The 24,698-nt window shown below is 36.6% G+C and overlaps 1 protein-coding gene across 14 annotated transcripts in view; it reads left to right on the top strand.

Annotated features, from left to right (window-relative positions):
• Positions 1-24,698, top strand: part of ESRRG (estrogen related receptor gamma) — a 643,587-nt gene that overhangs the window by 400,027 nt on the left and 218,862 nt on the right. The window contains exon 1 of one of the 14 annotated variants that reach the window (XM_012459663.3): positions 16,255-16,458. The exons of 12 other annotated variants lie outside the window; for them this stretch is intronic. In XM_012459663.3, coding sequence (XP_012315086.1) covers positions 16,403-16,458 — 56 coding nt within the window. In that variant the 5' untranslated portion in view covers positions 16,255-16,402. Of the gene's footprint in view, positions 1-16,254; positions 16,459-17,645; positions 17,869-24,698 lie in introns of those variants that run through there. One more of the 14 variants, XM_012459664.3, reaches the window with a different exon arrangement.

The following is a 24,698-nucleotide window of genomic DNA, read 5'->3' as shown; positions in this document are numbered from 1 at the left end:
GCATCTCAAACTTCATTCTCCTGAGGGGCGGGAGGACAGTTGAGATGTGTCTTGGTCTGTTCTGAAATACTTGCTCATCAGAGTTTGGGGTTCCATGGCACATATAGGAGAGCCATATTAGTGAAATTGACTTTGAAAAGGAGTTAGCAGTGAGCTGGCTTTTCATTTCTTCTAAATCTTTTAGTTTAGACCAGTGGGTCTCAAACTTGAACATGCATCAGAATCACCTGGGGGACTTGATAATGCACAGATTGCTGATCCCCAGGGTTTCTCCGAGACGGGGTGAGAATTTACATTAATAGTTCCTGGGTGATACTGATGCTTCCTTTTGAGAACTACTGGTATAAACTCTACATACCAATCATCAGAGGATCAAATGATTTGCAGTTTCAGAGCACCTTTCTGTTAAACCCACTGAACAATGAATGCTGGAAACTCTTCACTGTTAACCTCAAATAGAAAGTCCGAAAGATCACAGAAGATAGTTTACAAGGGTAGGACTTGTCTTCGTTTTGTTTTTATTTAAAAAATAGCTTATGTAGAGCTATGTTTATATCACATCTTATTCTGCCTGTTTCCCACAGCCAGACAGCTTTTTTTCTTCACTTTAATGAATCTTTGGAGATACCTTTTATGCACTTGTCTATCAGTGTCAGGATTATTTATAAAGATGAACAGGATGCAGTTTTACTCTCAAGAGGCTTACAGTCATGGGAGAATCAGATAAATACAAAGAAAACTTCAATAGCATTTGGTTAATCAAGATGATAGAGGGATGCTGAGGTCTCTATCCTACAGGGAGCCTACCCTGACCTCCACTCCAAGGTAAACTAAGTATTAAGGATAAGTAGGGGCTGGTTGCAGTGGCACATACCTGTAATCCCAGTGCTCCGAGAGGCTGAGGTGGGAGATCACTTCAGGTCAGAAGTTTGAAGCTGCAGAAAGCTATAATTGCACAACTGGACTCCAGTTTGTGTGACAGGCCTGGGTGACAGTGAGACCATGTCTCAAAGATAAATAATAAACAATTTTTTAAAAAAGGATAAGTAAGATTTTGCTAGGCAGAGAGAAGTGAAACATTGGTGTGTATTCAGGAATCTGCCAGCACTTTGAGAATCCTAGAATTTTTTTACTGATAAGTGCACGCTGTTCCATCTTTCTCAGCTCTAGCATTTATTTTACTGTCTGTCCATTTCATACTTTCCTCCTACTTATCTATTTTTTCCCTTACTACATTCTATTCATAAACAATCTGCATTCATTATAAAATTATTCAAACAATACATAATAATATAAGGAAGAAAATGAAAAGCAACTAAATTTTATTGTCTTGTGATACCACAGGTTTTGTTTAACCATTTCACATCTGTTTTTACCCTGAAGCATAGTGTTTAGAAGAGACTTTTACATTATACTTAGCTCTTCATTGATAAGCATTTCATGGTTCACTTTTTTCTCCTTAGATGGTTGGCAGTATAGGACTTACTTTAGTAAAGTTTCATAAACTGATGGATCCCTGGAAATTTGGTTTCTCAGCATTGTGTCAATACAAAAGCAGAAGTCCACAGATGGTGTTCACTTTACCCTAAGTCCCTTCCCCACCGGTTAACTTCACCTTTTTCCTTCTTTTTAATATTGGCTGCAGTTTGAATCCCCAGTAGATCTTATCCCAAAATACCTCTGTATGGACCCCACCCTCAGAGATTTTCACTGAGTTTGGGTGAGACCCAGGCAGCTGTAGTTTTTGAGAGTCTCCAGGTGATTCCAATGTGGAACCAGATTATCTCATCCTAAGATCATGGTTGAGCTTTGGGGAATTAGTGTGGCCTCAAAAAAAAAGTGATGTTTCATCTGCATAACTAGTGAAGGTCTGGACGTCACTTGCATTTGGTGACTTGGCATCTAACACAAGCCACTGATAGTTTTTGTGGGCTGTATGTAAGGACAAATCTTATACTTGCATCATTCACAGTGAGTTTGGATTTATCTTATTTGTTTTCACAACAATTTTATGGAGTAAGCAGATAAGTTTGTTTTTTTTATTTTAATCCCTTCTTGTTAACTGTTCTTAACAGATGATAAAACCAAGAATTCAGGTACTTGCCCAAGGTCACACAGCCAACAGTCTGTACAGCCAGGATTAAAATGAGCCATCTCATATCAAAGTTTATGCTCTTACATACACGTCTTTTATGTGGTTCAATAATGGTAAAATAATGATTCCAGGACCTGGGCTAAGTAATTTACCAGTGGGTTTCAGTCTCTACTTTGGCAGCATATTGAATTCACCTGGGAGATTTCAAAACTCCTGATGCCAAAGATTTTAAATTAATTGGCTGGGGTGAGGCCTGAAGATTGGAATTTTTCAAAGGTTGAGACTAATGATATATAGACCATGTCATTTAATCCCCTTAGCAACAATATGAGATTGGAGTCATCACCATGTTTAAAATGAGGAAACTGAGACATGTAAGACTTTAACCCACCAGCTCACCTGTCTACCAGCTAAAGAATAGCAGAAGCCAGGCTCGAAACCACTGTCTGCAGCTTTTCTGGTCACCATATCTGTCTCCTCCAATTAAGGCTTTTGCTTCAAATTTTAAAGCAGATGCAGCTGAGTGAACCAAGAGGTTTATACTAACCAGAGAAAGAACTGAATTTAGAGTTTTTAAAAGTTCAAGGAGCACATTCCTGTCTGCAAACTGAGCTGTAGCAGCCAGCATCACTTTAGTTATTGATTTATTTGGTATTTCTTTTTGCAGGATTTGATTTTTAAGACTCTGCGTGTTGAAACAGGAAGTTTGAAAAACCTAGGGTCTGGGGGTGGAGCATATACGAATAACAGAGCAAATTCTGAGTCACTGGTTTTTAATAAAAGCTCTGTTCCTGATGATGAAGCTGTAGAATTTTAGAGTGAAACAGGTCTACAGAGATCCTGTTCCCACATCTTGGCATGCCCCAGAATGACCTGGAGGGCTCTACCCCTAGAGTTTCTGACCCAGTAGGTCTGGGGTGGAACCTGATCATTTGTGTTTTCAACCAGCTTCTGGTTGCTGGAGATTCTGCTGGTCTGGAATCCACACTTTGAAAATGATTGCACTGGTTCCCTCTCATTCACTGAAGCCCAGCAAAATGCAGCACTTAGTGCAAGGGTACAAATGACCAAGATTCTTCCTCAGCTGTTCTTCTACCACATCTTGCTTCTCTGAGAAAGATGGGGGAACTTCAGAGATGGTACTTTTACCCTGACCCTAAAATTCAGTGTGACATCAACTTGAGGGGATAAATACCACAGTTAAAATAGTCCCTAGAAGCTTTATATTTTGAATGGATCAAACGGTCTAGAAAGGTTACTCATTAATACCCTAGTAATGGACACTTGAGAATTCCCCTCCTCTTATCTTTCTCAAGTGAACGTGAGTATAGTGACCCAGGAGAGCAATTTTTGTTTTTTTGTTTTTTTAGATGAGGAATCTCGCTCTGCAGCCCAGACTGGAGTGCAGTGGCGCTATCTCAACTCACTGCAACTACCGCCTCCTGGGTTCAAGCAATTCTCGGCCTCAGCCTCCTGAGTAGCTGGGATTGCAGACACCCGCCCACACGCCCGGCTAATTTTTGTAATTTTAGTAGAGCTGGGTTTCACCCTCTTGGCCAGGTTGGTGTTGAACTTCTGACATCGTGATCTACCCGCCTTGGCCTCCCAAAATGCTGAGATTACAGGTGTTAGCCACCGTGCCTGGCCTGAAATTTTTAAGTAAATTATTTAATTAGTTGATACCAGTCAGGGCTACGTAAGTATGCAGATGTATTTATAATGTTAAAGATTGAAAACTAGTGAATGATTGTTCTAGAGGTTCTCTTATGGGTGACAGGGGTGGAGACAGGGCAGGGATTTGCCATTGCTGCACAACCCTGTCTTAAGAAAAAGATGAGCCAGGTGTGGTGGCTCACGTCTATAATCTCAACAATTTGGGAGGCTGAGGCTGGAGGTTCACTTGAGGCCAGAAGTTTGAAACCAGCCTGGGCAATAAAACAAGACCCTGTCTCTACAAAAAAATTTTTTAATTAGCTGGGTATGGTGGCACATACCTATATTCCCAGTTGCTCAGGAGGCTGAGGCAGAAGGATCCCTTGAGCCCAGGAGTTTGAGGGTACAGTGAGCTATGATCATGTCACTGTACTCCAGCCTGGGTTACAGAGCCAAACTCTGTCTCAAAAACAAAAAAAAATGAGGCTGGGTGCAGTGGCTCATGCCTGTAATCCCAGCACTTTGGAAAGCCAAGGCAGGCAGATCACCTGAGGTCAGGAGTTCGAGACCAGCCTGGCCAACATGGTGAAACCCCATCTATGCTAAAAATATAAAAATCAGCCGGATGTAGTGGCAAACACCTGTAATCCCAGCCACTTGGGAGGCAGAGACAGGAGAATAATCACTTGAACCCGGGAGGCAGAGGTTGCAGTGAGCCAAGACTGTGCCACTGCACTCCAGTCTGCCAGTCTGGGTGACAGAGGGAGACTTCATCAAAAAGAAAAAAAAAAGATGAATATGGAAATATGTAGCCAACATTTTTTTTCAATTTATAGCGTAGAAGGGGAAAATTCAAAAATAACACTCCTTTCTTCATAAGTCAAAATGTTTCATTTAATGAGTAGCTAATTTTGAAAGAGTTAATATATTAGCCCCATTAAAATATCAACAAAATTTTTTCATAGAAAAGTTGAAACTCATTAAAAAGAATATCAAGTTGTATGAGTGTGTTAATCTGTTGCTGCCCTGCTATAAAGAAAGATCTGAGGCTGGGCAATTTATAAAGAGAAGAGGTTTATTTTGGCTCACAGTTCTACAGACTGTTCAAGAAGCATAAGTGCCATCATCTGCTTCTGGTGAGGCTCCAGGAAGCTTACAATCATGGCGGAAGGTGAAAGGGAAGTGGCGTGTCACATGGTGGGAGAGGGAGCAAAAGAGAGGGGAGAGGGGCCACACACTTTTAAATTTTAAACACCCAACTCTCAGATGAACTGCTAGAGTGAGAACTCACTCATCACTGCGAGGACAGCACCAAGCCATTCATGACATCTGCCCTCATGACCAAACACCACCCACTAGGCCCACCTCCAACACTGGAGGTCATATTCTAATATAAGATTTGGAGGAGACAAAATACCCAAACCATATCAATGATTGTGAATATTTTTGCCAAAATCAGGAATTTATTTGGCAGATATTTGTTGAGAGTCTAAAATGTCTAGATTACAGTGCTCAGCACAGTGCAGAGGAGTAAAGGTCACAAGAAGTTTACTCAATGGAAGGCAGAGACACATGAGGACAATCTACCTTGACACAAACCAGTTAGACCAGTGAGTGTGAAGCATAATGGACACAGAGGAGAAAGCCATTGATTCTGTCTGGTGGCCCTTCAGGAAGGCTTCCCAAAGGAGGAAACACTTGAGTGTGTGTGTGTGTGTGTTTGTTTTTTTTAAAAGACAGTCTCTCACTCTGTCAGCCAGGCTGGAATGCAGTGGTGCAATTTGCTCACTGCAACCTCCACCTCCCTGGTTCAGGCAGTTCTCCTGCCTCAACCTCTTAAGCAGCTGAGATTACAGGCACCCACTACCACGCCTGGCTTAATTTGTATTTTCAGGAGAGACGGGTTCACTATGTTGGTCAGGCTGGTCTCGAACTCCTGACTTCAGGTGATCCGCCCACCTCAGCCTCCCAAAGTGCTGGGATTATAGGCGTGAGCCACTGCGCCATGCCTGGCCTGAGAGTGTTTTATCTACCCTGTGCATTGTTGCTAAATATTATAGCTGACTAAATGAGAGCCAGAATTACAAGGAAAGGAGCCCCCCCAACACATTTTTTTTTTGCAATTGTTTATTTATAGTTATGTAACTTTCTCCTCCAATAAGAGCACATGAATTAAGTCTGGTAAAAATGAACAAAACATTTACATTTACTTTCTTTACATCTCAAAATATTGATTAGGATTGAATAATTGAATAGATTTAAATGCTCAATTGATGGCAATGAAGTCAATGTTGGGGCAGAACGTGGGCAGTACTGGAAAGCTCTCACCACAGGAAAAGCCCATTAAAGCTAAGATTGTCTATTTCATCATCTTTGCTGATAGGGAAGGCAAAATGCAGGCAAGTTTTTTCCCAAGATCTTCTTAGCAATAACATACCCAGGCCCCGAAACACCTGGTACTATGACCAAAAATCCCCTTATACTGCATGCTGGAAAGGTTACAGAGATGAAATAGAATAATTCTGAAGGAAACACAAATGTTTAAGAGCTGTTCCGCTGTTTGGGTTGATCACAGTTCTATTTTATTAAGAAGGGAATCTTTGAAAAATTCTAAGCAAATATGGTAGTTTTAAAGTTGAATTGTGTTTTTTGGATTGTTGTTGTTTCTGTCTTAATGAAGAATGATTTGCTCCTCCTTAAGTCTCTTGGTCTCTTAGCTCATGTATCCTAGAATTTTATTGTGGTTGTGTGGCTGGGAAACTTGGGAAAGAGAAAACAGTCAATTTGGAGCTATACTAAACCAGAGTAAGATTCTCAATGAAGAGGGGAAAATATTGAGATCACAGGGTTTCCCCCTTTTTTCTTTTTTAAATTTTAGAGATGGGGTCTCACTATGTTTGCAGGCTGGAGTTCAGTGGCTATTCATAGATAGGTGCGATCATAGCACACTGGTGCCTTGAACTGCTGGACTCCAGCAATCCTCCTTCCTCAGCCTCTGGAGTAGCTGGGACTACAGGTGCACACCACCATGCCCAGTGGTTTCCTTTTCGTATTGTAAATTTTCACCAGTATTGTATGTGTTTATTCCAGGAAACTGATACATGGCCTGGTACATAGCAGGCACCTAAAGGTGAGTTTTCCCTGAGTAAGAAAGTAAGAATAGTGCATAGAATTGTTAGGAACAGCCTTATTACATTTTCCTAAAACAAAACTATTCATTGGTGAGCAAAAATACATGCTGATGAATAATCTTCAATACACCTATGTGTCCTTTTAAGAGGATACAAAAAGATTTATAGGAAACAGCTTGAGATTGGGAGTGCAAAAGAGGTAGAATTAAAAAAAAAACAGGTAAAGAAAAACAGGCCAGGCACAGTGGCTCACACCTGTAATCCCAGCACTTTGGGTGGCCAAGGGGCGGGGGAGGGGGCCGGATCACCCGAGGTCAGGAGATTGAGACCAGCCTGGCCAACATGGTGAAACCCTGTCTCTACTATAAATACAAAAATTAGCTGGGCGTGGTGGAACATGCCTATAGTCTTAGCTACTTGGGAGGCTTAGGCAAAAGAATCGCTTGAACCTGGGCAGTAGATGTTGCAGTGAGCTGAGATTGCGCTACTGCACTCCAGCCTGGGTGACAGAGTAAGTCTCCGTCTCAAAAAAAGAAAAAAAACAGTAAATTCAGATGATAACTTTGCAGTATGAAAACTGAGTGCCATTGGGCTATCAATAAACTCTTTGAATCTCAGTGTTGCCACCTATAAAATGGGGATGATAATATAATGAAGTTTCTACCTGCTACAGCGAGTTGTCATGAGGAATAAAAGAAGCACGTGAAAATTCTTTGTTCATGTTAAATTATAGCAAAAATATTGGATATTTCACTTCTTAATTAGAATTTTACAATGTTCTAAACAGCTAACTTTTCTATTTTAAAAATATAAAAGTTTAAAAAATCTGCCCCTGTTAAATTTCACTTTTTTGTTTAAAGTTCTTATTTATCAAAGATGAATTAATCCGTATCTTTTCTCACTAATGAAAATGGTCTTTGATTTATTTAGTTTCCTAAATCAACTGGTAACTGAACTCTAGAAAAAAGGGTCTTTATAATTATTTGCTTTTCTGTAACACAGTTTGATTGGGTAAACGTTCGTGATCCAAATAGCTGCGCACTTAGTTACCAACTGCAGGTGAGAGAAGAGCCCCAGGATTTCAGTGTCCGAGTAGTCCTCATGCCCTTCGCCCATCACCATTCCTGGTAATTTAATGTACCACAGAAACGGGAGAGGAATTCTTTGTCTCACTCTCTCTTTTTAAAATTGATATGTAATAGTTGTACATATTTTGGGGGTTCATATTATATTTTGATACATGCATACAGTGTTTAATAATTGAACCAGGAAATCTCACTCTTTTTTGCATCCAAAATGTGGTTTTCTAGAAATAATGCTTGGCTCTCTAGAACGTGATATGTTCTCATCGGGGCCTTGCTCTTGCAATGAAATCATCAAGCAAAACACACAGGTCTTGTTTAAAAAATTTCAGGGAGTAAGTAAAGAGTGGCCTAAAGGGAAAACCTTTGTCTTTTTCTGCTGATTGATTTCCTTCTTCTCTCCATAAGGGGAAAAATCCACCTCCCCACTAAAAGTATTCGGTGTTCACTGCTGCTCCAGTAAAACATCTCATAGAAATAGGAACTCTGAAAAAAAAAAAGAAATAGGAACTCTGTGACCGTTTTTCATGGGATCCTTGTTGACACTTAACCAAAGAAATCTTTAGGAAATGAAAAGCACTTAGAATCCTTAATATAGAAATTTTATGTTGCATACAAGAACCATTTTTGAGCACTTAAAAAAATTTGTTTTCAGGACATATCTGGCAGGATCATGATTTTTAAAAGCACTTGCTGTCAGATTAAATGAGAAAATGTTTCCATGTTACCCTGGGAAGGGTCACAGTTTTAGGTCCTGATATGGCAGCTTTGTTTGGTTTTGTTTGAATACTAATTGTTTTCATTATCCAATACTCAGTCAATATGAATATTTGCAAAACATGGAAATTAGAAAGTGGAGGAAGAAAGCAATGATTCTACAGTGCTCCTCCTTAGCTGTCAGAAGAATAAATGATGATGAAGTGCTGGAGCGCCTTAGTGTAGCAAGGAGTAGGCCTCATCCTCAATCCTTTCTTCCTTTTTATCTTTTTCTATGAACCTTCTGCCTCGTCATTTACCTATTTTTTTCCACTCATCTTTTAAATTCTTTCTATATTAGTCTAGTTACCCAGCTGAATTATCTCATTAAATTTGGCAGTCTCCCTTAAACTGAATAATAAACTGAGTAGTAGCATTGGTTATTAGTTCATTCATTCATTCACTCATCCAAGACATATCCATTGTGTTCCTATAACATTGACAGGAATATTTCTTGAGTTCCATTACTGGCCCTGGGGACACGGTCAGACCCAGCCCAGCTGATGGATTACAATCAGATAGAGTAGGGAAAGGTGTGGTCATTTAACAAAACTGAATCCCTGAAGGAAATGATAGCTAAAATATGCTTATAGAAGGACAATAATTAGCTGGGGAGAAGACAGAATTTATTTCTACCAGTACATTCCCACTTCTTTTTCAGTATGTGATTTTTTTTTTTTTAATCTCTCTAAGCTTTTAGAGAAAGTGGAGGACCATTTGGTTTATACTTGGATATTAATCTCTTAGAGTCAGATGTCCCTTGGCTTTTACGGGGACCTTTGTCCTCAGAGGGTTCAGATCTCCATCGGAGTTCTATGCACTAGTATATTGTCAACAATTGTGACATTAACATTGGTAGCTTGTTGCTAACCAAGCGCTGGAAAGGGGAGAAATGTAATCTTTTCTAATAGGAGCTTTCCTACTACCTAGGTGTGTAACCTGGGTTAAGGCTCTTAACCATTCTGAGGCTGATTTTCTTCACCTGTAAAGTAACCAGGCTGGACTCTTAATCCCTATGGTCTTTCCCAGCCTGTAATTCCCCATTGCCCAGACTTTCTGTGCTGCCATAGATTAGTGGCCATTCAATGTAACAAGAGCAAAGCCTTGTGAAGAAATTGAGTTCTTGGGATATCTGATCAAAAGAGCTCCTAAGTGAATGAGCTTGTGCTTGGGATAGTAATAAAATCAACAGCATTATTGACTGAACTGCTAGAGTAGAGGGATGTGGAAGAAGTGTCTTAAAGGAAGAGAAATGGAGTATGAGCAATTTCTCTCTCCCCTTCTTTCTGCTGAACAATGTACAATTGAATTCTCTGGAGAGTCAGCAGAATCAGTTAACTTTCCCAAGTCTGTCTTCCTCATACCCATGCAGAAAACATGATGGTAACTTTAAGTGGAACATCTTTTAGTTTTCCCTTTCATTTCTTGCAGCCAATGTATATGTGGCAGTATGGCAAGCAATTCATAATGTAATATAACTGCACTTCACTTTCTTTTCTGTACCAAGTGTCTTCCTATTCAGAGACGGAGGCAAATGAATTACAGTGCCTTTCTCTTGCCTCTCTCTATTCAGTTTTAAAATTTTGTAAAATAATTTTTAAAGATTTAAAAATAATACAGCTAACATTTATGGAAGGCTCACTAATTGTAGGATGACAATAAAATTTATTCTCCAAACGGGGGTACTACTGAGGGTGTAAGAAGGTGCTACAGTAAATTGTTATGCTGGGACAACTGGCACAAGCCCAAATTTCCTCAGCCCACTGGATCATATGGTCCTCCAAACTGGGGCCAGATATTGTGCTACATTGGTTTAACCTGCTTAATCCCTGTAAGAATTCTACAAGGTTGTTATTGTTATTCCCATTTAGTAGCTGAGAAACTGAGATTAAGATGCGTGAAGCTGACTCCAGTCCAAAGCCTCACCCCTCGTAATTGGAATCTGAGCCCAAGGCATGTTCCAGAATGGCCTGTAACCTTTTACTCTAAAACCTTCTACGAGTTACGACAAATCCACACACCTCTAATTAATTTGCCTTGGTTGGGGGAAAGAGACTCTTATCAAACATAGTCACTGATAAAAAGAAATCTTAGAAGTGTGTCAGAGAGTTCAAACATCAAAAAAAAGTATAACTCTTTAAACCTGTTTATATGGACACCAGATGTTAATATCTTACTTTTTTTTTTTTTTTTTAACTAGTCCTTTGAAAATTCGGACAAAAGGATTAACAGAAGCCATAGGAAAAGGGAGCTTTTAAATTGTATTAAACATACATATACATCGGGAAAAAATAACATTGTGTTTTTTTTGATGTTTCATGATATATTTTTTTTAGACTCAAATATACTCTATGTTGAATGGGGTGGTTAAGGTAGGTAATTTGATCATTTTACCGGTATCAAAGCATGGATTGCTTATTCTGGAATCTGTCATATTTGTTCCACTTCCCCCTCCTTCTCTATCTCCACTATTGCCCCCACCTTCCCCTCAGAGTTAACTACCCTTTATTTTGGACAACACTATCACACACATGATTGAGTCAACAATTTATGGCTTTTAAAAATAGGGATTTTGTCCTCTCTTAGGTTTATTGTTTATCATAATCATCTTTCAAGTGAAAAGGCTAATTTACTCTTTCTATAGGAATATTTTAAGCTTGATTATCATAATATTATAGCTGCCTGAAAAGGTCTAAAACGGGACATTGACCTTGAATGTTTTCTGCATTTAGCTCATGGTGCTTAACATTCAGGAAAGAATATAACTGCAACTCATTTATTAATGTATAATCTCAAAACGTTAAGTATTGCTCTGTAAATACATGCCATACGGATTATAGAAAGCTTGTAGGATACTATAAAATGCATTTGGAATCTTACCAGGGTATGATGGAAATACAACCTAACTAAAGTCAGTTTTCCCATTGGAGCTACTGTAGTTTATAATTTAATTTTTACTGACATTTCTCTATGTGTATTATTAGTTTGACAAAATGAAAGTGAAATAATCCTGAATTAATTAAACAGAAACTGAATTGCCTCTATTTGTTTCTCTGTCGTTCTCTGATTCTTTTTTTTTCCATCAACTTTCACAAACACAGTGGGAAAGAGTTTGGTGTGTTATGGAGGTGAGACAATTGCTCCCCAGAGAATGGGCTTTTTTTATATAGACTCCATAATTTGGGAATGGGATGGGTTTATAGGACAAGAGGTTTGTCAAAAGGAAAGGTTTTTATTAGTGCTTCTGTGGAAGCGATCACTTTCAGTAGAAATGATTGCTTCTTGCCAATCGAGACAATAATTTAAATATCAAAGCCTGTGCCCTAGAAATGAAAGGCAACAGAAAATGAGGAATGATGAATTGATAGAGGTCTGGTGGTAATATAGTGTAAAGTAGTCATCCTGACTTCGAAAGAAGTCTGCATGTTGTCAGCGGGAAAGGTGTGTGCTTAAGCAGGTTTATAGCACAATAGAAATCCCAATTCTCAGATGAGGAAATGAGGGACAGATAAGTGAGGCCACCTGCCCATGGCCACACAGCTCAGAGGAGTAGAAGGGAGCCTGGTGCCTTGCTTGTCATTTTAGGTTCTTTTCCCAAGGTTCTTCGTTGTGGATATTCTTTTGGAGTTAAAGCTAGTAGCTTGTAATTGTCTTGGCTTGCTTTTTGTGGGATGGTATATTATATTATACATGACACATTTAAAACAGCAGGGAAAACAGTTCAAAAAGTTAAACAGCTTTTCAAAAATGTTATGATCCCAAGGAAAGATTACAAGGCAATTTGAAAATCTAAATTTGTTATGCCTTGTTTAGTTTTACATATTTAACAAATGACAAATGTGTAACATAAAATAAAAATCTGCTTCAAAAATGACAGTGATAAACTTGAATATTTAATGCAGATTAGTCCTGTTAATTTTCAGAAAAGCAAGGTAGGAGCTAAAAATAGCTGTTAATATGCAATAACAGGAAGACTAAGCATTTCTCATCACCTTCTAGCAACATAAGAATTCCTTGTTAGAGTGTTGCAGGAAATGATTCTGACTTAAATGTAGTAAAATGTCTGGTGTATACAACTATAGGAATCTTCCTGTTTTTCCACTGGAGTTTTGTTTGTTTCCATTCTGTTCTTTCAAATAGAAATGAAGTGTATTCTCTGCTTGGTGACTGTGCATTAGTTGGGGACTGAGAATGAAGTTGTTTGGATATTTGTGACTGCATTGTTTAAGGAAGAAGAGATTGAAACTCTGCATACACTCAGAGACTGATGCATAATAGACTGATATTAACTAATTTATTAATATTCTTTGTGAAACAATCGCTAGAGATCCTTTTGTTTGGTTCAGTTTTTCTTGATTTGGGTCGACTCCTTGTGGTAAGATTGTGAAGTGTATAGACTGGCAATATATGTGTATCCTAGGCTGTTTATCTATTTGTATTTTTCCAAATTCTTTGTAATTGAGATTCATGAAGGTTTAAGCTCAGTATTACTCCTGGTACACTTATTTCCTATGATTACCCATTTTTTTCTCCTTCAAGGTGAGAAAATTCTGGGACCAGGGAAGTTTCTTGAGATGACTGGTCCCTGAGCTGTATATTTATAAAATATTCTGGAAGCTGTCTCACAAGTTTAGTGAAGAGGATATTTTTAAAAATTTTAAATTGGTTAAACTGGATTCATGACAACAAGTATAGTCCTTAGGTCCTTGACTTGTACAGGTGACACTTTGATCCCAAGGGGAAAACATCCAACTCTACAAACCTAGTACATGTCTGGTCACTCAGAAAGCAGCGAGCTCAGTGAACACTGCACCTTGCGTAGATGAAATATGGTTAGTGAAAGATCAGTGGGGACAACACTGTATGTTTGTACATGTCTCTCTGTGAGCACAGAAAAAAGACTTATGCATAAGTATGAGTCTAAATATGTTTAAAATGATACACCAGTGAAGTCAGATGGATCATAATGAGGGCAAATAAGTACCCAAAGGGAAATAAGAAAATTCTGGGAAATAAAAGATCACTTATACGAAATTTGGTGACTTGAGGTCCATCGGTAAATAGACTACAAATCTTGTCTTTAAAAAGCCATTTCAAAGGAGTAATAAACAGGTTCTGTCACAGCATGATAATGCAAAGAAACTGAACACAGTACAGGATTCTACACAGGTGCAAAATCGGAATGCATTCTTTGAGTACATTAAGATGCATTCAGTACATTAAATAATTTATGTTTTTTAAAGAAATATCCGTAGCCAAACCAGGAAAGAAAGTTTCTTTCTTTCTTTTTTTTTTTTTTTTTTTTTTGGTATATCTTTTTCAAAGTGTGCACAATTGAATCTATTATTTACCCTGAGAATTTTAGTTTATTCAGAAATCAAGATAGTAATCATGTGAACCAAAGGATTTTTTGTCTTTGTAATGCAGTATTACCTTCCATATTTCTTTCAGTGTATTTTAGAAAAATTATGTTTCTTTTGCAAAATGCCTGTTTTACTTATTTTTTAATTGTAAAATGATTACATGTCTTATTTTAGACTGAATAGACTTTTTTTTTTCCCTCTCAGTGTCTGTAGAATGCTTGGATTTTCTTCTACATCTCAAAGCTCTTTTAATTCACTGCTCACAACCAAATTTACATCTTAATTGCAGAGTTCACATTTAACAATATAGACAGCATAATGCTACTGGTAATTAAGCTTTTACTACCTGCTTTTATACAGTATTCTGAGGCACAGTTTTTGCTCTGTGAGTTCTGATCTAGAAACTTGTATGCATTTAGAACACAAATAAAAGGAATCAGGCCTATATCTTAGATATAGCTAAATACAAGGCAGTGAAATTGCTTTCTTCTGTGGGGGGACCAAATCATGTCTGTCATTTTTATATTCTGAATTTTAATGTGCCTGCTCTATTTTAGTGTTTTGTTTTTTAAAGACCTAGAAAATTTGAGAGGGTTGAGGGAGTTGAGTCCTAATTTTGTGAATTTAACACTCGATGAATATCTGAACTAATTTATTTTGATCTCAAAGATTATACTATTTCTATCATTTAAGACTTAAAGACGTAAAGGTTGGTAAGCAGTAGAGCTGAATTATATCAAAATTGTGGGTTTTTCACTCTCCATAAGGTAGCAGTTATCTCTTTGCCATAAATAGCTGGTATCTATTCCAATGTACATTTGCTAGTATAAAAAAATCCTGTAGATTAAAATAGGACCTAAGCAAACTCTTTGTTATATGGAAATTAAAGACATGGTATACACAATTGAAGGAGGAAAAGCCACACTTCTTATAGCTTCCTGTTATTTTTTTTGAACAGTTTTGTAAATTATATATGTTTGAAACTAGTTCTTATAGTGACCAGACTGTGTAAGGGTTTACAAAATGTTTCTGGGTTGATTTTTTTTTAAAGCATGTAGGATGCCTTATGTATAGAAACAAATATGTACACGCGTATTATTTGAAAGCTGTGTGTTTTGGGTAAAATCATATATATAAATATATGCTTCTTAGTTTGGAAGCTTGCATTGAAATTATATATATATATATATATATATATATATATATATATATATATAAATACTTTTAGTGTACTGTTTATTAATAATCTCCCTACAAAAAAAAATGCTGTCTTTATTTTTTCAAAATACATTGAGAGATTTATTTCGCTATTTACCCCCACAGCCGTCAGTTTCCCCACCCCTAAAACTGAAGAAGCCAATTTGTCCTGCGGTTGTTTACCTTTGTTTTGAAAAGCTATGCGTTTTATCTGTATGTAGAGAGACAGTCGCAGGTATAGCAATGTTTACACATAGAATTTACTTAGGCATTCTCTCAAATTGTATTGTCACTATTTCCTCTTCTGTAGTTGTGTAAAACTGCATTCCACCTCAGAGATGGCAATCCCAGTTCACATGCTCAAACAATTTACAAGAATGCCTTTTTTTTTTTTTTTTTTGAATGCCCAGCATACATCAGGAAAACAGGAAAAGACATGATTAGGAATACATGAGAAAGTACAGCACCAAATAAGCACCAGCCCCCGGTGTAATAAAAACACAGACAACGGCAGGACAAACTTAATTCTCTACCTTCCGCAGAATCCTTTCCCAAATTAACTGAGAGTCTGCGTGAGTTCTCCTTTTCAAGGCAAAAGAGATCTTAGGTTAGAAATCAAAGGCAAATCCCTCCAGTGCTTAGAGAGTTAAGTTAGTTATGTTTCTTTTGTAGCTTCCCAGAAGAAAAAAAGAGAGAGAAGGGAGGAAAAAAAAAAATCAAACCCGAGAGTATGTATTGGGAGCGTTTCAATCGCTCCCTTCTCCGCTCCCTTTTTCTCTGCCCACTCTCAGTTTCCAGCCCCCTTCGGCTCTCTGCACCCTGCCTACCTGCCTGGCTCCGCTCGCTCCGTGCAGCCTCCCGTCGCCTCCCTCCTGATTGGGCAGAGGCCCCCCAATCGGCTGCGCTGCTGGGCCGGTGGGACTGCATATGTAAAGCCCTACTTCATATTAATAAGCTCCAATCGGGGCTTTAAGTCCTTGATTAGGAGAGTGTGAGAGCTTTGGTCCCAACTGGCTGTGCCTATAGGCTTGTCACTAGGAGAACATTTGTGTTAATTGCACTGTGCTCTGTCAAGGAAACTTTGATTTATAGCTGGGGTGCACAAATAATGGTTGCCGGTCGCACATGGATTCGGTAGAACTTTGCCTTCCTGAATCTTTTTCCCTGCACTACGAGGAAGAGTAGGTACCTTTTTTTTTTTCTTTCCTTTTTAAACTCGTCGTGGGGGTGCGGGGGTGGGGGCGGACAGACTGTATCTTTACACACTGATTCAGGTAATGCCCTGGGTATTTTGTGTGCACGAGTGCTTGTTTGTGTCTGTCTTGTGCCTTTTGTGTTGAGGGTGATCTCCTAATTCAGTAAGTCGAGAATTGTTCTCTGACTACAATGTTACCTTTGAGGCAAAGCTCAGTGACTGTCAGTAAAACAGCTGTGTGACAGTCACTTCTTATTCAGGTGCTAAGAATAGGCACTTGGCACAAATGCTCAGTGAACTGTTAAAATGCATCTTTTACTAGGACCCATTTTCCCAAGGAAAGATGTTTTAAAATACAATATTCAAAATGATTTATACTATTGAGTGCCTCTTATGTATTTGCAGTTTGACAGATATTTTCAGCTCCTTGTCATTTCTTACCGCGCAGAGTTAGAGGCAAAATTGCACATTTACTAATTCTCCTTCAGAGAACAATTTAAAAACTAGCACTATGCAATTCTGGGCTAGAATAATGTTATTTGCATGGTTAGCGTTAAGTCAGCACTTAACTGACAAATCAGTCCATTAAGTAACATGAGATTTTCACACATTATAAATATTTAAGGGGGAAAAAATCTAAAGAAGAAACAGTAGTGACTTTAAAATTTTCCCCTTAAATAAACAATGCTCAGAGTGTGAATTTGTCTCATTTATTATGTCCAGAAAATATAGGAAAGTACTTTCGTTCTTACATGCAGTTTAATTAGTATTTATGAATATCTTTATGCACATGGAAATATATATTTAGATTACTAAAGGGGGGTGAGCAAGGGGTACGAGAAGTAAATTAGGCATTTTTGTGTAAATGAGTAGGTCATAAACTTAATTTCAACCCACTGTTAAGATAAAATATTAGTATATCACCGGAGCTGTCACTGGTTTATCTCCCTTTCTGTTGAGTCAGTTATATTGCTTTGCTTTCACATTACAGTAATACCAACTGTTATAATTCTGAAAAGAGTGCCCTTGGCAAACATTTATCTCTATAGATTGTGAAGAAAATATAAAACTCTGGAAGATGAGGTAGTGCATTATAGGTAGATGTCCACTAGCTGTCCTTAGTGACTGCATATTGCATTGCTTTGTAATTAAGAGATGAAAAGTGACTCGCAGTCTCAGTGGCTGCTCCTGTATGTTTGAGCGTGAGTGTGAGTGTGTGTGTATGCACACTCACACGCACACCTACCCACATCCACACTAACACAGGGAATATTAGCCAAGAGATAGATTCAGGAGGAACTGAAAGATTAGAAGGCTGTGCTTGCATCAGTTTGAAACACTCAAGAGAAGAAACAACCTTAAGATGTGGGAAAATAAAAATGAAAAATAAACAAAGGTAGGACTGCCCACTCAAGTGTAGTTTGAAGGTTAGTGTACCTCGGGCTGTAGAACTGGAGAGTTTAAAATGTCTTCGTATCAGGAAGAATGGCTTATCGAAGCACATCCAGATTCTGAACTTTCTCTAGTAAATAAATAAAGAAAACAAACTTTTAAAATCCCCCAGAGGCTTCTTTTTGAAGTAGTTTCCTTGAATTTAACTTCTTATAGCTAATTTGAATAATTCGTTTAGATAAGCCTCTTAAAGCAGATGCATTTAAATGAAATCAAGGCACATGTCCTTTTTGGCTTTGGCGCAAGATTCAAACTGGCTTTCTTTTTGGCTCAATTAAAAGTCATCTTTAAAAAAATACAGATTTATTGTCTGGATGCAGTTCTGATGGTTACGTGGTTCACTGGACAGACAGAAAGATCTAATGGTAAGCAACACATCTGCCTCTCTGTCTCAATTAATAAACCACAGAATTTATACATGCTATTAATATTCATAGTAATTGTACTGGGTTAAACCCCATCACGTGTGTGTATATACACAGAAATGAAACCAGAGTTATACAGTTTTAGAGGCAAATATTGGACAGTTTCTGCTTTGGAGGCTGTTAAAAAGATTCCTACAATTTACTGACCACCATTAAGAGAGCTTAAAATGTTAACCTCTAACTATGTATTTTTTTTATTTTAGGAAATGTGCCAGCACATTAAAGAACATAATACTTGAAAGCTTGTTTCACATTTAATAGCAGTAATAGCTGATAGCATAAATAGATGAAAATAATATATCTGCTCATTTTGACATATGTGTCAGTCTAATCATTCTAAATGAGTGTGCTCATCACATGAATCCCTTTCAACCTCTGATTAAAATGTAACATTGACTACAGGATTATAGAGCGGACTTAATTTTACTGACTGTTTTAACAGTTGTCACAGCTGTTGGAAGAAGGAAAGGCAACTGAAACACTCCAAAACAGACAAGGCGAGGAGGGAACAGTTTAGTAAATTTCAGCCTGATGACTGAAGTCCTGACATTGAAAATTTAAGTTTCGTATTTTAAGATTCATGTTTGGAGCTACACAAGTTTTATTTTGTATGTTTCACTCATTCTGTTTCAGGGTTTTCATGTATTTCTTTTTATCATCTCTTCTTTTTTAAAGCTATACTAATTTTAAAATGCAACTATCCCAAAGTAACTCCATAATGTCAAATTATAGGTGATAAAATAGGCAGAAAGAAAAAATGTATACAGTAACAGTAATAACAAAAAAAGCCAAAATCAGAGGGAATGCTTTTTTTTTTAGGGAATGATAAGAGCTTGGCTAAGTCACTTTAGATGTGATATTATTTGAGAACTCGGAACAGACGCTTAAAGTTTATTTTTTCAAGTAAGAATACTTAAACTCTAGACTTGGAGCTCACATGACTTTTCTTCCTGTTTTGTTTTTTATTTTTTCTCTACAAATCTTGAAAACACCTGCAGCCTTAAAGGTATGTGGTGTTGGTGGGGTTTTCAGGTGATTTCTCTGTAAATTGCTTGAAGTGACAACCAGCTGCAATTAGTTGTGAGCATTCTTGAGCTGTAGTCTTGTAACCTTGCCCATTACATTACTAAAGTGAGCAGATTAATTCTATTTTCCTAAAAATTAAATAATCACTGTACATGTCCCAAACTATATATAGTTGAAATGGCCAGATGATGAGTATTATGTAACATATGATTTTCTCCTTGAAGTAAACAAAAAAAGTGTTTCTGAGTTAATGAAATATATGTTGAATGGGAGTGGTGGATAAATGATGGGCACTCCATGTTCCACTAGCCCTTTGTGTCAGGGTGTGTATTACCCTATACACATTTGGTGGTAAGTTTAAAAATCCGTTTTTTATAGAAAGGACTGAAAAACAGCTTTCCATTTCCTGGGCAGAGCTAAGGGTGCTGGTGTTGGCTGTTTCTTCTTATAATGATGGTTTCTCATCTTAATGTGTTTATGGCACTGCTGCTTTATTTACTGAGCCTAGTGTGTTGCAGCAGTAATTAACCCATGTTATTAGCAAAGCCCTTGTGGATATCCATTAATTCTCTTGCATGGATGATCATTTTTCTAGTGTTTTCCCCCAATAAGGTATCATTGTTCAGTTTTTTTTTTCCCTAAATTGACGGCCTTTGATATATTTCTTTGATTTAATCTGACCTGTAATATATATTGGCCATCTTATGAAGAATAGTATTTAATTTAGCTTTTAAAAATGCTAATAGAAGCAGGAGGAAAGATTTTTTTGTTGTTATTCTTTCTAAAGTGAGAAAGGAAAAGAAATTAAGGTTTAAAAAGAATGCAGGAAATCAGTTTTAACACTAAATTTTTCAGATCTTACCATTTATAATAATTTATTTCTTTGAGGTAATTTAATCAGTTTTTTCTTAGTTAATAACACTTTAGGCATTTTTGTAAAATATTGAGCCAGCAGAAAAATACTTGTGCTTCCTGTGCTGAGAGAAGATAAGGACCATCTCATTAGCCGGGCCATACTTTTGCAATTAATTTTAGATACCTGGTGCTATTCATCAAAGAGGGCAGCTAACTTCTCTATGATTCTATTTAACAATACTTTCACAATACCTCACTCCTGCAAGAATTACAGACAAAGAAGAAACGTTCTTTTGGGAGGTAGGCATAATGCCCAATCTCAAGTCCGTATCACTTACGAAAAATTCCTCAACATTTGTTTTAGCTCAGTGACTAAACAAAATATTTCTTTGTCTTACTTGTAAAGTGATGTTTAGCACTGAAGGTTAGGCTTTATATTATTTTATAAAATAAATTATATGCTGATGAGAGATACTTTTTCATACAAATGGCAATTAATAGCAGGGATTTCTATTAAACCAATTAATACCAAATAAACTTTTTAGCATCACCTATCAAGCTTTTAGAAATAAGAGGAGAGGATCTCAGGGACCTGAATAGAACTTTAGAGTCATTGCAGCAGTTAAGCTTTGCTCTGAATTTTCCTTCATAGCAAATTCATGGAAGAGAGAAACAATACAATGTTGATCTGTTATAAGTGCATATGAGCTCCGGCCCTAGCCAGCTCTCTGGAGAAAATCTTTGATTACACTGGCCCAGTTTGTTCAGTTTTTATCTCTTTTACATCCAGTGGCATTGTATTAAATTGTCATTGTCTTAAAGCACGAGAGATAGGAATGAATTGCAGTTCTCTACATTCTCTGACAGTGAAATATTTAGCCTCTCTTTCTCCAATCATACTTATGTGTATATTTGATAGTGCAAGGATGACACCAAGCATTTCTGCCGCTTGACAATCTTTCTGTTGCATTTTGTATGTTTTGCCATTGATTTTTTTGATAGTCACGTATATGTGGATATACATGATCTACACTATTAATAAATAAATATACATGGTACTTTAAAACTCAAAGCAGTTGATAGGATACACAGGAGTATATTTGTGTGCATGTATAGTATGCATGTGAAATATGCATGTATCTGGGAAGAGGTAATATATGTAGATTATAGATATGCTGGCAAAAGTATTCATTCATGTACATTTATATAATAAAGTAGATCTCAAGTATTACTCTAATCAGTTAGTTGCCAGTTAAATTTGCCAGGCATGATTTTAACCTGGAATTAGTATTTCAGGTATTTACAGGTCTGATTTTAAACTGAGTTTATTTAACTACTGTGTCTTAGACAGGTAACAGGTAACCTAGTAAGTCAATTTGTTTCTGATTTTAGAATATTCACATTGTTATCATTCATGTATTCAGTATCTAGAAATCATAAATAATTTGTAAAATAGGAAAGAAACTACTGATATTAAATGTATAATTTAATGGTTTGGGCCCATATCCAAGAAACAATTTTGAATTGGCTCTTGGCTACATTCTTTTCTTACACAATTGGGCCTGACAAATACATCTTAATGTAAAGCATGATCGCTTTCAAACAAATGCAAAATATGAGTTTCATTTATCTGCACTACATAAATATGTCATTTGCTCTTTTTCCAAAAGCAAATATATATATATAATTAATAAGTGTTATATTTCTATAAAGTACATTATAGATTTCAGAATTTATTAATTTTATTCTAAGAGGTAAGTTTAGACATCTGTGACTTTACTTAGCAAATCTGAATGAGTGTTGAGAGAAAGCACTTATACAATTACTCTTTCTATTCTAATTCTTGTTCTAATTCATATTCCTTTTAAAATTTCTGGATTCATTGCCTACCTTTATTTGTTTGCATAACATTTTAACAAATTTACTGCTATTGTGTTTTAAAAAATTCTGCTAACCGCTTCTTTATGCCAGTCTATCAGATCAAAGTTAGCTCCTTTATTATCTGAGGGTGAGAAGTGACAGCCTTTTGAAGGATTTACCTGGCCTTTTATTCTTGTTTCAAGTTCGTTTTTAGACTTATGCTTTGTAAGGTCTAGGAAATCTTAGCTAATAAAATAATTTCCATTCAGAGTTTTAGCACACATCACTCAACTCTACTTTTTCTTTCCAGAAGTGATGAATGTTTCTTGTTCTATGATTTGGACAATATTTCTCAGTATTTTCCAAATGTGTTCTCTTAATCAATTATCCAGGATTTTCCAAGTGTATCTTCCAATCAATTATCCTAACTATTGAATTCAGAGAGTTTAGATTTAGTGAGTGTTGTATATATGTGTATATATACACAAATTTCTCCTTATTAAAAATATTTTTAAATGTTTGAAGAAACCTTGCTTTTTATGTTTTGATTTCTTCAAATGATTTGTCATTTTAATTTATGACAATGCACGTATACTTGGAAGGTAACTTATTCAGGCAAAACAATAAAAGGTACAGTTTTAAAGAAATTGGCTTTTTTTCTGGCCAATTAAAGTCCATTTCAGTATACTGGCATAGATCTTTATGTGCATTTGAATGTAGCTATAACATGCAACACTAAGAATTAGAAATACAGCATATGGCTATATGGAATTCTTTTAAACAATATAGAAAAGAAAAACACTTGATTTTGGCATTTAAAATTTATAAAATACTTATCAAATTGCTAAAACTTATGGGGTGCCTACTTAAGATTAAATTCTAAAAGAAGAACTGAAAAGTACATTTATATTTTAATTATAAAAAGCAGCCTTTGTCATCTACATTCCTCTGTGTCTTCTCATTTTGCTTTGAGTGAAACAACATTTTATATACTTTTCATCATTTTGGTTGGAAGTACACATTATGTGTAATATGCTTTGGCAGAACTTACCTAGCCAAAGAAAACAAATTAATATTGGGCATACTGAGGGCTGTCAGGCATATCACAGACGTGTCAATTTAACTTTGCTTCATCATATACCTTCTCTGCAAACAGTTGGCTAAGATGATACTAAATAAAAGGGAAGCTACCAATAAATTCTCATATTATATCACATTGATGGCTAGTACAAATGTAATGAAAAAACAGCTTCATTGCTTACTTATCTTTAAAAATGAACTGTAGGAATACAGATAGCATAGATAATAGTAAGTTTCCTAGAGATAAAAAAAAGGAGTAACTTAGGCACATTGAGATTTTTCTACTACCTTAAAAGTAAAATAGGTTTAGAAAGACAAAAAGTCTCTGATGTGGTGAACCTCAGTTGCTCTTATTTGTGAAGTAAAGAAAAACTTGAAGTGGAGAATCCAAAGCAACATGGACAATCCACCTTTATCAAGGGACATCTCTTTTTGTTTCACTTTGCATACGTTTTCTGGAAAAGAAAAAAAAATCTTATGCTTTCTTTTTGTATGGCATATTCAATATGCAAAAAAAAAAAGAAAATTTAAAAAGTAAATTAAGAACTTATGCATAGAAAATAGGCAGAAGCACACTAAATTCTTTTTTTACATGATCAGAACAATATCTTTGTAAATGATAATTCCTTTTTCATCTACTATAGAAAGATTTTACTCATTTTTAGTGGCTTTTGATAATTTGAACAAAGGACTTGTTAAATAAATATATTTTCTTTTCATACAATGTGAGTTAAAATGTTTTAAAAGGATACTTTTCAAGGCAATTGTGTTACTGTTTATAAGAACTTGTATTGCTTTGGAAATAATAGTAAATGCATATTAATCATATGTCCAGAACTGCATCCAAAATTAACCAAAATAGTATGTCATATAAAAAAGTATAAACTAAGGGACTGATTTAAGAGGAAAAAGAAATAAAGTGTGTGGTTGTACAATTTGATTGCCCTTTGCCCTCCATGATTCCAAATTATCCTAGGACATTAACTTCTCCAAAAATGTAAGATGGCCATGTTAAATTGTATTCATTTTTTAATAAATAAAAGAATATTCTGACAATTTTTAATTTCTTTTCAGCCATTAATCCATTAAAACAGATCAAATATTTTGAGGAGGAATATCATACCCGTAACCAACCGTTCATGACCAAAGAAAGGGACAGATGTATATGGTTGGTGAGAACCATGCCTTTTTCCTATGAGAAAGTGACTGTATACAGTTGGTGCTGGGTCCTATGAAATGACGGAAGCATCCCTTTTATCCATAGACTTGAATGAGACCTGCCTCATCAGTCATGGGATCATAGTGTCACAGATGGAAAAGCAACCATCAGCTGAATTGTACTGAACTACACACTTGGCTAATTCATCTTATTGCTCTACACATCTAAAGGAAGGCTCATTCTGTTCTTGGAGTCTAGACAGCATCAGGAGTTGGGCTCAGGTGGGAGCATGTGGCCGCCTTTTTCTGTTCTCTCTTAGTCATTCAGCAAAGGGAGGTGAGGAACAAATGGACAATTTATGCACAGAAG

This window comes from Aotus nancymaae, unplaced genomic scaffold (genome assembly GCF_030222135.1).
Source record: "Aotus nancymaae isolate 86718 unplaced genomic scaffold, 86718_ANA_hifiasm-v0.15.2.pri h1tg000032l_0, whole genome shotgun sequence".
Classification (NCBI taxonomy): Eukaryota; Metazoa; Chordata; class Mammalia; order Primates; family Aotidae; genus Aotus; species Aotus nancymaae.
This window is presented reverse-complemented; position numbering and strand designations above follow the sequence as displayed.